The following is a 13398-nucleotide window of genomic DNA, read 5'->3' on the forward strand; positions in this document are numbered from 1 at the left end:
GTGCTCCTCTCCTATCCAGTGCTCAAAACAAAACCAAGAAAACCCACCACTCGTGGCATCTTCCGGGTCACTTGTGGACATGTGCGTGTGTAGAGTGGTGAAAAGTTTGAGTGACCCACCACACCCGTTCCCAGCTGAGGTCAGTTCAGCTCCCATGCTGTAAACAAGTGTCCTTTTTGTGGTCTATTTAATTCCACGTTTTTCATATTGTTGTTCTTTTGGTTTAACATGCCCCCCAGCATGGTGCTGGGGTGCTGTCTAGTGTTCCCAGGCACTAAGATGTGATTTTTGGAGAACGTGTATGTGTTAGACGAGTTTCACTGAGGCATTAGTCATGGTGCTGTGGGCTGGGAGTTCAATGTGAACGAATTAATAATCTATATTCAATAAAGTGTCTTTAAACAGAAATGCACATAAAACAGGGTTTTGTATTGGTCAGTTGATGAAAATGTGGTGACAAGAGGCTCACAGGCACCTAAACTTGTCTTCCCTAGGAGCAGTGGTTCCGTCCTGGCTAATTCTGTGTTCACGGTGACTTCATAGAACATAACTGCTGTGAATGACGAGGTTGAACTGTTTATCAGGATAAGTGCCGGGAAGGGAGCTACAAAGGTGCTGAGAATGATAGAGGATGATGTGTGTGGGGGTCTATACTTGATAGGGTGGTCGAGGAAGCCTCTTGGGGTGGTGACAGTTAAGCTGAGACCTACAGGATGAAAAAAAGCTGCCAAGCAGAGGGACCAGCAGGGAGCTGGCAGTGAGAAAGCCTTGGCCTGTGCTGGCACCTGAGCCCTGCTGGGGAGGTGATGGAGAAGCAGTCAGGGGCCAGCCCTGAAGGACCTTTTGGGCCTGGCTAAGAAGTTTGGGTTTATTCTGAAGGCCTGGAGTAAAGTTACAAGCTGTGAAATTACAAGCGAGCAGCGCAATCAAGTGCTTCGCTTCTTCCCTGTCTGGGTCCCTGTCTGTCCTCATCACTGGGCTCTAGAGGTCGCAGATGATTCCTTCTTCACCTCTGTGTTTCCAGGGCCTGGGATGGAGCTGGGACCAACCACCAAGGGGCACAGAGCGCAGACCCCCATGGGCCCACAGTACCTGTTCCAGTATGTGTTTGTTGACTGAATTATCAAGCCCTGGCATTCCACGGCTGTAGCTGTGAAGAAACTGTAGCAGGGACTTTTCCCAGAACCTGGACCATCCTAGAATTCAGGCCTCAGCTCCCCAGGCTGACTGATAGGCCAGTGGTGGGGTAGCTTAGCTGTCAGCTCCAGCAAAGGCAGACCCACCATCCCCGTCTCCCCATCCCCAGGCAGGAGCTGGCAGGAGATCAGACGCTACTTCAATTCCAAGTAGCTCGTGAACAAAGGCTGTAAAGTTGCTAAGAAACCTGCTTTCTGAGAGTTCACTGTGTGTTCCTTTGTTTCTATGGTGTTGTGTGTGTGAGTGAGCGCACCATGGGCCGTTATGCTGCCAGCCCTGCATCAGGTTAGAACTGCAGGCTGCTCTGGGCACCGTCATGGACCCCAGCCACTGCCCAGCCAGGCAGCCCAGGCGTTGAGGGCGAACAAAAGAGGAGGCAGCTGCCCGAGGCCAGAGGTTGGCAGAGCTGTGAGCAGCTGCGAGAAGGAAGCTTTGGATACTGAATCCTGGACCCACTTCAGCAAAAGCCCAGAAACTCTAAGGTGGGAGACACAACAATAGCAGAGGGAGGGGGTCCCATTCCCATCCCCTAGCTGAGCTTGGAAAATAAATCCTTAATGAGATCAGGCCACTGCAAAATACTAGATGCCAGACTGGTAGAACTATGAGTCCAGGCCGACCATTATCTAATATGCTCCCCTTCTCCCCAGAGTCATATGGAGAATCTGAGGCTTGGGGAGGGGAAGGGGCGTTCTCAAGGGCACAGAGCAGAGAACAAATGTAGAAGCACTCTCTATAGAATCTATCAGATCTATGGGCTGTGAGGGGAGGAAAAAAGGCCTAAACTGTAATCTGAAACTATCTTACGCATCCATTTGTCCACTCATCAAATGCTTATTGAGCCCTTACTAGGTGCCAGGAGCCCCGAAGTCCCAATCTTAACTAAACACAGAAAAAAACAGGATCCAAAACTTGGAGCAAATTGCCAAGTTCTCTGAATCTCTTTCCGATAAGCATGCCAGCAGCACCAAGAGAGCTCCCACTCCATGTCCGGCTAAGCACGTGACCTTGGACTCACTGTGGGCTGGGCAGGAAGGAGCTTCCCCCCAGCCCTGAGGAGGCACCCGAGGGCCAGCCGCCCTGGATCTGTTTCCCACTCTGTAGGCCCCAGTACCCCACACGCCTGGTACCTTGAGCAAGTCATTCTCGGTGCTAGACATCAGTTAAGGGCACATCTGATGCTGCCCTCACTCTGTCCAGTTTAAAACTCTCTAATGCTTCCTACTGCTTTTAAAATAGACATCAGAGACTCCTTAACATGGCCCACAAAGCCCTGCAGGGTCTGGCTTCTGCCTACCCCCTCCTTGTCTCTTCTTTCTATCCCACTCTGCCCCAGCCTCATCTGCCTTCATACCTTCAGAACACACATAGCCGTCATGCTCCCTCCACCTGGAATGTTCTTCCCTTTTTTTTTTTCCTAGTAACAGTTAAATCTTTTTGAAGGAACCATTAACATTTGTAGAAGAAAATACAGGTTAAAAATTATCATATTCATGGGTGGCAAAGTAGTTTTCAAACAAAAAACGATGGAAGTTACAAAAGAAAATATCGACCCTTTGGTTCCAGGGCTCAAACCTGCCCGTGGCCAGTGAACCGATTCCCCGAGCCACGGTCCACAGCGCCCCCTGGTGGGACTTGAGAGACAGCACCAGCAGGCTGCTTCTGCTCATGGTCACCAGCAGCTCACACCAAGACTCAACCAGAGGACCATGGGTGGAGCTGGAAGCATCATCCCTTCTCGTTTTACTGCAGAATACTGAGGTCTAGGGGGCGGGACTTACACAAGCTGTCACTGAGTCTGTTGCAGAGCCAGGCCAGCCCGTGCTCTTTCCACCACAAGGTATTACACACAAAATCTAATACTCAAAAGCATCAAAATGGTTCGGTAAGTAGGGACTTGTGGCTGATGGGTGAGTAACAGCAATGAGCCAAGCTTACTTTGTATTGTCACTGCCCTCCTGAAATCCTCCACTCCTGGGTGTAGTCTGTAAGACCCTTGGTGGGCTATCCCACCCAACTCTGTGAGCTCACCTCTTTCTGTGCCTCCAACACAGGGACTCCTTCCGGCCTCAGGCACTTTGCACTAGCCTGGAACTCTCCCCTGCAAACTGCCTCTTGGCCCACATTCCCTCAGCTCCCACAGAGAGGCATTCCCTGACCATCTTACCTGATGCGGATCTCCACCCCAGTCTCTAAAGTATCTTGTTTCATCTCCTCCATAGCCCTGGTCACATCTGCAATCACCTTGGTTTGTTGTCTGAGATCTCCCTTCCTCTCTAGAACGATGGCTGTTGGGCATTTGATCAGTACCCAGCAGCGGGCCTGGGTACCAAGTAGGCGCTCAATGAGTATGTGGGGAATGATGAATGGAGAATGGCGCATGACAAAGAATAAGCCAGAGACCATGTTAGAGAAAGTCTGGAGGTTTACTCAACAACAATCACAGTCACAATTGTACATGGTAAGTCAGTTCTTCACAAAGGCTCACTTTTCCAGGCAGGAGAAGAGAGGTTGGTGGTCTTGACCCTTCTCTAAGGAATCCCAGTCTGACTTCTCAAATCTCCCTGCCTGTAATCCCTTTGGGATCCCAGTCTTCAAGCCAATAACAGAGCAGGAGCCCAACCCTGTTGCCTGGCACGGCTCAATCAAGAACATTTTGGGAGCGGATGTTAAGAGGACCCTGTCACTTGGAATGTAGGTCCAACTCCCACCCCAGAGGTGGCAGTGGGCCTTGGCTCAAGATCAACTTTGAACTAAAATATTACTTCGATTTTCACAAAGAGCATCAGTTGAAAGCAGAAAAGAATTCCAGAACAGAACTGGACTCTTGCCCCTCTCCTGCACTTAGACATCTTCAGAAAACTTTAAAAGTGCATTTCCTCCTAGGAATTAGAAAAGATCACCCAATCTGTACAAACTACGGATCGCTGAAACAAGGAATCCAGATCTCTCAGCCATTACCGAAAAGTGCTTTGCCACTCTTTTGAGACTGCAGAGACTAGAAAAATCGAGATGCACAGAAAGAAATATGGAGCCATTTTCAAGGATATCACCTATTTCTTAAGGAGAAAAAGAAATTCAACAGGTAGTAGGTTTGAAAAGTGAATATATGGGAATCCTCCTGCTACGTCTTCAACAAGAACTGCTCTGGCTCCCCTGGACCTAATGTCACAATGCTCCCTTAATCACAGCATTCAAGAAATCCATATTGGATGCTAGAGAATACCAGAATCCTATGTATACTGTAGTTCGTGGTCAGATCTTTTCTGTGGATGGACTCCCTTCTGCCTCTGAGCTATTTCTTCCCAAAGGGGTGAATCAACACTTCCTGGCCTGTTTTAAAAGTTGAAAGCTCCAACTGGAGGCACAAGCTGGAATGGCTTTTCACACATGTGCCTGCACATTTAGCCACTTCCAAAAGCCTTGTACTTACAGCAAAGATGCTCTTGGCATTCCGAAATGTTTCTGGAGTCCCCCTTTGGAAAGGCTGCTGGTGGGCCACCCGGTCATGATACTTTCTAGCCACACCCTGCTTTGTGACCTCATGCTCAGAATAAAGGCTTTAGAGGAAAAGGTGCCCACATTCTCACCCATGACCTGGGTGACAGCACCTCCACAGGCTCCTGGCTGCTTTATTGAGCATCAGCTCTGGGAGTGTGAGCAGGAACCTGAATCCTTGAGACAGGTGGTTTTCAGAAATGAGGCCAAAACAATGAGAGGCCAGTGTTGGCAATCAGTCAGTCGGTCAGCTAAGCGATGAACTTCTCTCCACCCTTCCTCCATTACACACTTTGTCAAGTCCCAGCACCTACACGTGTGGGCTCAGCCAATGACAAACGCCAGAGAGCTCAGAGGACCCGCCCATCCCTTGTGCAGGGTGCAAAACCAGACTCCAAAGGAGAACTACAGAGCGGGGAAGATGAAGGCGGAGGACCGCTTGCTGCTGCTCCCGCTTTCCTCACGAGCCCTGGTCTTGCTGAACACATTGTCACCCACTTGGAGTGGGACCACTGGGAAATCTAGCCAGTGCTCCACACTCCACCTGGAGGCTAGGAGGGAAGACTGCAGGCATGGATCCCAAACACGTCCTCTCTCAGGGGCTGCTGAGGTCTTTCTAGTCCACGGACTAAATGAGTTGTCCAGCTGCCCTTTGAAATTTGGAGTGTTTCTTGCACTAACTGGAACAACTTCTGGCCTCTGACCCTTGGGGGACATCCCTGTCTCAGATCCTGCTCTAGGACCAACGTCTCCTGCTTGAAATTAGACATTAAGAAACACACACTCATCCAACTGCACACACTACCAAAAACGTTTCCCCTCCCCCCAACCCTGCCCCTTTATGTTTGGCTAGCAAGGCACTAGGAAATGGTTCAAGTTTAGGGATTTGCTGTACATTTGCATTTTTTCTTTTTAAAAGGCACAGTTTTTATTTTAATGATGCTGCATTGCTCTCTGATGATGAATCCTAACTCAACTCCTCAAATTGCAACGCTTTTGTTATCCTCGATTCTGGAAGGGGCCTCATCCTTCCTACAGAGGGCCACTTCTAAAGATGGAGCACTCATTTGGAAAAGACACGAGGGATCAACAGGCAAGCTTTGCAAGGACAGGGGCCGCCTCTCTTGCGGACAGGTGGCCAGAGCAGGGCTTGTGCTGGGGCAGAAGTGGAAGTGATGTTTTGCCAGCTACATGATTAATTGGGGTGGTAGTGGTCAGGAGTGTTTATTTCTCCCCCAGACAATTGATGGCCTTGAGATCAGCCAGCATCTCAAAGGCTCTGATCCCAGATTTACGTCTCAGTTATTTGTTAAATGACACAATCAAGAGATCCAACTCTAACTGGAATACTGATTTCAAGTATTTCCAGGGCTAGCGGTGGAAGCCATAGGTTGTAGAAGGTGATTTCCACTTCTGAATCAGTGGGGGCGGGCTGGTTACAGAAACGCTTGCTGTTAGTCTGGGAGCCCTCTGGGAGTCTGACACATGCTTAAAAAAGCAAAAGGTAAACACGAAGGACTGGCATGGAGCTGGGTGTACATCTGGTGGGACACTGGGTTCTTTTCTCCACTGCAGCTGTGATGATGGTGGGAGGTTGTACGGCTTCAGGTCTGCACTGAGGACCGTGTCACACCAAGCCCTCTGATATGATCTGATGGACACAGGTCCCCCGTCCCCTCCCCCCAACACCACCAACCTTGGATTTCACAGATTGTCTCTAGGCTGGGGGCTGCCTTGAATGGATTACACGTGGCTGGCTCCCTTAATCACAGCATTCTAGAAATCCATATTGGATGCTAGAATACCAGAATCCTATGTATATTCTAGTTTGTGATCATCTTATAGAGTTCTTTAAAAATTGCAGAGTTCTCTATGAGAACTAGAACCATGATGAGGTCAGAGGCTAGGCATCTTGCCCATGGTCACCCAGGAGGCCTCCAGACTCTGTGAGGTGAGCACTTCACACCTCTGTTCCTCTCTTAAGGCAGGTAATTTGCCTGAGAGAGAGAGGGAAATGGAAGCATTGATCAGCCAGGAAAATTCAGCCAGAATATCTAGTTTGGAGGTCTTCTACTAGGCCTTTTCCATGGGCCCAGGCCGTCTGAAACACAGCCCTGAATGGCTGGTGGCTGGGCTGTCCTTGTGCCCGGAGAGGACTAAAATAGGCGTTTCAAGTACCCAGAGAGCAAGGGGAGACATCCTGTGTGTTCACGGCTGCAAAGGAATGTCTGGGGTTCCCGCTTCTGTCCTCAGGCCTCGCAGTTGGCCAGGGTTCAGTACTGAACACTCTGAGGGCCCCGGGTATGGCCTTCGACTGCATGGCCTGGGGCTGTGGCCGAGGACAGAAGCTGGGCAGTAACTGCACTTACCCCACAACAGGTGGAAACTAAAAGGCTGAAACCAGTGGCCCCAGAAAAAAATTCCTTCCCTTTGCCGCACACGGGTGGCATGGGTGCTCAAAGCTGCCCCCAACAGGCAAAATTTGCCTCTCTTTCTAAAGGACTGTCATGTACAAGCCATCTGAAGGCTAGGCAACCCTGTGGGACTCATTTTTGGGTGGCCTAGGGCCATGACATTCCTCCTGCATAATGCTCAAGGGAACACAGAGACAAAGCTGAAAAGGCCCTCCTGGACTCCCATGATGCCATCAGGGTTAAAGCAGGCTCTGCTCTCTGTTCTCCACCCCACCTCCCCAGCTCAGGGCCTCCAGGACCAGGCAGACACCTGGCTCCAGCCTCAAGAGCCCACTTCGCCCTGGACCAGTTGGCCGGCACCTCTGCCATCACGGTGCCCACGGAAGGCCTGCCCCTTGGGAGAAGAAGGCTGCAGTGAGTGCTGGAGAAGACCCCGCCGGCCTGCCCACGGGGCGTGGAGGCTCAGTTTCTGTTGAATTTTTCCAAGACTGTTGAGTTGGTGTGTTCAAACAGCCATTGCTGCGTGCGAGAGGAGGGGTTACAGGTGTTCATGAAGATCCTGTGGTCACTCTCACTGCAGTCCACGCAACTGCCGCTGACAGGGTGGTACAGGGTCTTGTCCTGCAGAACAGGGAGGGTATCAGCCAGCTGGTGCTGGGATATGAGCAAACGGCAGCAGCAAAGACAGCAACGAGGCGGCGAGGCCACGACTGGCCAGCCACTCACAGGCCTGTTTGGCTCTCCCCTTGAGCACACGGCGAGACACGGCCTACCTCCCTTGCAGCTGACCTTGCAGTGGGCCTGCGTTCTGGCAAACGGGATGTGGGCAGAAGTGAATGAAGCGTGCCCTTCCCGGCCTGGGCCCTAATCACGGCCTGTCTCCAGTCAAATTTCATTGGCTCTCATGGTGTTTTTTTTTTTTTTTTTTAAAGATTTTATTTTTTTCCTTTTTCTCCCCAACGCCCCCTGGTACATAGTTGTGTATTCTTCGTTGTGGGTTCTTCTAGTTGTGGCATGTGGGACGCTGCCTCAGCGTGGTCTGATGAGCAGTGCCATGTCCGTGCCCAGGATTCGAACCAACGAAACACTGGGCCGCCTGCAGCGGAGCGCACAGACTTAACCACTCGGCCACGGGGCCAGCCCCATGGTGTTTTTTTTTTTTTTTAAATGGACTCAGTTGCCAACATTTAAGATTCTAGAGATTTCACATAAAAATCTGGATTTCTGGCTTCTCTTAAATGACTAGAAAGTCGGGTGTGGTAGGTTTGTGGAACAAATGCATGAGTGACTGGGCTCTGGTGGGAGAAGGAGTGAGGCAGTACAGTGCTTTTTTTGTGTGTGAGGAAGATTGGCCTTGAGCTAACATTTGTGCCAATCTTCCTCTATTTTGGATGTGGGATGCTGCCACAGTGTGGCTTGACAAGCAGTGTGTAGGTCTGTGCCCAGGATCTGAACCCATGAACCCCAAGCCGCTGAAGCGGAGTGTGCCAACTCTAACCACTATCCCACCAGGCTGGCCCCGTTTTTTTTTTTTTTTTTAATGAAGCAGGTTGCCCTGTTCCCCCACAGATCCTGTCTTACCTTGCGGTATTTCCAGAGCTGGTTGCCCTTCATGCTGTGGCAGTCGTAGAGGGTGACGGGGCTGGTGTGGGAGACGGCGTCGAAGCAGAACTTCTTGGTGTGCTGGGGGTCTCCAGGCCGGATGTCCTCTCTCCAGGTGAAGGTGAACACCTGGACACACAGGGACATCATGATAGGGAGAGGAAAGCTAGGGGACTTTCTTTTTTTGTAATTACAGAGAATTGTAAACCCAGAGGTCCAGAAAAAAAAAAAAAGAGTATACTGCCCACACCTGTTCCAATCACTGCGCGTCAACAATCACCAGCTCATGGCGAATCTTGTCACCGCTTTATCCCCACACTCCGCCACCCCCATGTTATTTCGAAGCAAATCCCAGCCATTGTGTCGTGTCAGCTGTCAATACTTCAGTGAGTGCCATTGTAACAATGAAAAGTCACCACAAAGTCCTCAGTGTCATCAAATATCTAGGGGTCAAGTGTTCTCCGATCGTTGTACAAATTTCTCTTCAGGTCATCTGTTTGAATCAGGATCCAAATCAGGTCCCCTTATGGCATTTGATTGATCAGCTTTTTTCCCAGCAGCTTTATTGAAGAACAATTGGCATACGACAAACTGCACACATTCAAGGTGTACAATTTGATGCGTGCATTCAACATATGTTTACACCCGTGAAACTGTCATCATGATCAAAGCAACGCACATCTCCATCACCCCCAAAGGGTCCTCATGCCCCTTTGCAATCTCTTCCTCCTACTCCTCCCCACTCCCCGGGCCCCTGTGCAAACACTGATCTGTTTTCTGTCACTGTTTTTATATAAAAAGATTAGATTTTGCTAATCGACTAGAATTTTATATAAAAAGAATCATACAGTATGTATTCTTTTTTTGTCTCATTTTTTTCACCAGCATAATTTTGTTGAGATTCCTCCCTATCATAATAGCATTTATCACCAGTTCATTCTTTGGTATTGCTGGGTAGTATTTCACTGCATGGTAATCTATTTACCTGTTCTCGGACATTTGGGTTGTTTCCAGTTTTTGGTTATTACAAACAAAGCTGCTATGAACATTTATGTACAAATGTTTTCTTCTAAAAGATTTTGTTTTAGGTTTTATGTTTAGGTCAATGACCCATTTTGAGTTAATTTTGGTAAATATATAAGGTATTGAAATTCTTTTCTTTTTTGCATATGGATATCCAATTGTTCCAGCACCATTTGTTGGAAAATCTATCTTTTCTTCACTGAATTGCCTTTACACTTCTGCAAAAATCCGTTGTCCATATATGTCTGGGTCTATTTCTGGACTCTCTATTTTCTTCCATTGATCTTTATGTCAATATCACAGTCTTGACTACTGACACTTTATATCTTGAAATCAGGTAGTGTTGGTCTTTTAACTTTATACTTCTTTTTGAAAGTTGTTTTGGCTATCCTAGGCCCTGTCCAATTCCATATGAATTATATAATCAGTTTTTCAATTTCTACAAAAAAGCCTGCTAGGATTGTATTGAATTTCTATATTGGTTTGGAAAGGATTGATATCAATATTGAGTCTTCCAACCTATGAACATGGTATAAATGTTGATTTATTTAGAACTTCTTTAATTTCTATCAGCAATGTTTTGTAGTTTTCAGTGTACAGGTCTTTCACATCTTTTGTAAGTTATATATTCGAGTAGTTCATTTTTTTTGTTATAGTCAATGCTTGTTTTGAATTTTAATTTCTGATTTTTCATTATCAGTATATAAAAATACAATGATTTTTGTATCCTGTAACTTTTTAAAACTCAGTTATTAGTTCTGGTAGCTTCTCTGTAGATTCAATTGAATTTTCCACAAAGATGATCACATAGTCTGCAAATAAAGACAGTTTTCCTTCTTTTGCCATCTGGATGACTTTTATTCCTTTTTCTTGCCACAGGTTAGAACCTCCAGTACAGTGTCAAACAGAGATGATGAGGTTGGAATCCCCGTCTTGTTCCTGATCTCGGGGGTGAGCATTCAGATTTTTACTATTAAATATGATGTCAGCTGCAGGCTTTTTATAGATGCCTTTTATCAACTTGAGGAAGTTCCCTTTATTCCTGGTTTGCTGAGAGTTTTTACCAGGAATGGATGTTGGATTTTGTCAAATGCTCTTTCTGAGAGTACTGAGGTGATTATACAGTTTTTCTTTTTCAGTTTAACATGGAGAATCATACGGATTAATTTCCTAATGTTAAGCCAACCATGCATTCCTGGGATAAATTACACTTAGTCATGATGTACTATCCCCTTTACATACTGTTGGCTATGAGTCTGTAAAATTCTATTTAGAACTTTTGCATCTATGTTCATGAGGGATATTGGTCTGTGGTTGTCTTATAATGTCTTAGCCTGGTTTTGCTATTAAGGTAATGCTGGCCTCACAAAATGAGTTGGGCAGTATTCCCTCCTTTTCTGGAAGAGTTTTTGTGGAACTGGTAACGTTTCTTCTTTAAGTGTTGGCAGAATTTACCAGTGAGCCTATCTGGGCCTGGATTTTCCTTTGTGGAAAGGTTTTCAACTACACTGTCAATTTCTTTAACAGGATCACGGTGTTTTCCACTCCGACTGGTGAGAACAGGTACTATTCCTGGCCCTGCGTGAGCACCGGGCACTGTTCCCTCCAATCCTTGCAGGTGGTTCTTTCTCCAGCCCCAGGCAGTGTCCTCACACGCATGCAATGACCAGTACTCTGCTGAATATTCCAGGCGGACTCGGGAAATCTCCGAAGTCCTCTCTGTGTGGCTCTCTCCTCTACCACATGCTGTTTTGTGTTTCTAGCCACCTTGGTCTCCTGCACTCGCAGCTCTGTCTCCTCAACTCAGGGAGTCCGCCTGGCTCCCCTGGGTTCCCCTTCCCTCACTTGTGGACGGGAAACTCTCTCAAACAAGGAAGCTGGGACCGCATAGGGCTGACATTGCTTGCTTCTTTTGTCTCAAGGATTACTGTCCTTTGTTGGCTGATGTCCAGTCTTGAAAACAGTTCTTCCACATATTTCATCCATTGTTTTGTTGGTTCTGGCATGAGGGTAGATCCAGTCCCTGAAGTGGACCATCTTGGCCAGAAGTGGGCATCGTGACGATGGAAGAATGGTATTGCCAGCTACAGCCTCCTAAATGTTTATTTCCTGGGCCTTTTCCAGCTCAGGACTCGTATTTTAGACTCACATTTCTCCCTTTACAGGTTCATTAGTTCTCTCTGCTCAGGGTAGTTGAGGGCCCAAGGGGATACCAATCCCACTGGGGCAGGTGGGCTACCATGCTTCCCATTTCAGAGGCTGGGGCCTGGCACAGCCACACCCGGGCACCATTCTGTTGCTTGTTTGAGCGAATCTTCAGGCATTAATGTGGATTCTCTGCCACATAGGCTGTTCTCAGGCCAAGCTCCCTGGGCACATTCTATCCGGGCCCCACGTTCCTCCTGGTCTCTTTTGGGGTCCCAGGGTTGAGATGGGAGCAGGCAGCAGCCACACACCACTTTGGAGAATTCAGAAGAATTAGTCAAGGAGAGCCACTGTCTAATAAGAGTTGTTGTCAAGAAAGGCTGAGGGAGAGTGACAAGCATTTCAGAGGGAGGGGCAGCTCTCGCCAGGCTGGGCGCTGTGCCCGTGTGAGACATGATGCCGTCCACGCTCAGTGAGGATGTATGCACCCCTTCAGAGTTCTGTTTTTGCAGAGGACCCGCATTATAGGCTTATGTCAGTGTACACTTCCAAAATGCCAGAAAATCCACAGTAAGGAGACTATAAAAATGTATCCTTCAAGCAAGATTCAATGGATGCTGTGTGATTTACCGTCGGGGTTAACCGCTTGGAGGAAGGGATGTCAGGAAGCCAAATGCAGTTTCCCGAGAGTTGCCCGCCTGTCTGGCTTGCACTCCTCATTCTTCTGATAACCTCCCCTGGGGAACCAACCCTGTCTCACTCTTCTCCCTGCCCTCCCGCGAGGCTGATGAGACCCCAGGCTCCAGGAGTGGGCACGTGACCCAGGCCCTCTAAGTACGAAGACGGGATCACATCCCCACCATAACCGGCTCAGGAAAGCCAATGTGTGAAGCCCCAGGGCTTTCCCAGAACTCTGGGAAGGGACATGCTTTTCCACTGAGAGGGAGCGGGCCGGAAGCCCTTGCTGTTGGTGGTCACATCTGCCACCACCTGGGGAGAGCAGGTTAAGAATGAAGCCAACCAAGAGGAAGCAGGGTTGAGACCCTGGAGAGAGCCCAACGACGTCATCTAGGCTTTTCAGTGAGATGAGCCAGTAACTCCCTCTTTTCGTGGAGGCCATTTGGTGGGGGGGGAGGGCATATCTGTCATCTGCAACCAAAGTCCAGACTGATGCAATGGGAAGGATTCCCCTTTCCAAGGTGTTCAGGAAGCTCTTCTAAGTCACTCCCTGGGCTTACTCATTGTTGACCTGTGGCCTCTCCCTCCCAGCCCTGACCATGTGAGCGCTCCAGGTCACAGATGGCAAAGAGAACCTGGCTGCCAGTCCCGAGGGGTGGCCCTTACCTGCATGTTGTTCCAGGCGGCCTCCCCACGGCCCCGGACGCAGCTCTCCAGCCTCAGTGGGGAGCCCAGGGCCCCGTGCTTCGTGTCTGCACATAGCCCTGTGCCCACGTTGCGGATCTGGATGGGAGAGAGTGGACCAGTAAGGCACCTCGAGACGCCCACCTGGGCCCCTGCT

General features: G+C 48.7%; 1 protein-coding gene and 1 long non-coding RNA gene across 5 annotated transcripts in view; one reads left to right on the forward strand and one right to left on the reverse strand.

Moving 5' to 3' along the window:
- Positions 1 to 1414: 1414 nt before the first annotated feature.
- LOC111767754 (uncharacterized) overlaps positions 1415 to 13398 on the forward strand; it is a 42616-nt gene continuing 30632 nt past the window's right edge. Inside the window, exons 1-3 of one of the 2 annotated variants that reach the window (XR_002799566.2) lie at positions 1415 to 1679; positions 2764 to 3082; positions 10614 to 10685. This is a non-coding gene — a long non-coding RNA (uncharacterized lncRNA). The remainder of the gene's footprint in view (positions 1680 to 2763; positions 3083 to 10613; positions 10686 to 13398) is intronic. The other variant, XR_002799565.2, reaches the window with a different exon arrangement.
- Positions 3605 to 13398, reverse strand: part of GALNT10 (polypeptide N-acetylgalactosaminyltransferase 10) — a 215614-nt gene continuing 205820 nt past the window's right edge. For all 3 annotated transcript variants that reach the window (XM_023617365.2, XM_070232998.1, XM_070232997.1), the window contains exons 10-12: positions 13224 to 13340; positions 8691 to 8840; positions 3605 to 7730 (exon numbers count right to left, since the gene is read on the reverse strand). In XM_023617365.2, coding sequence (XP_023473133.1) covers positions 7572 to 7730; positions 8691 to 8840; positions 13224 to 13340 — 426 coding nt within the window. In that variant the 3' untranslated portion in view covers positions 3605 to 7571. The remainder of the gene's footprint in view (positions 7731 to 8690; positions 8841 to 13223; positions 13341 to 13398) is intronic.

This window comes from Equus caballus, chromosome 14 (genome assembly GCF_041296265.1).
Source record: "Equus caballus isolate H_3958 breed thoroughbred chromosome 14, TB-T2T, whole genome shotgun sequence".
Lineage (NCBI taxonomy): Eukaryota > Metazoa > Chordata > Mammalia > Perissodactyla > Equidae > Equus > Equus caballus.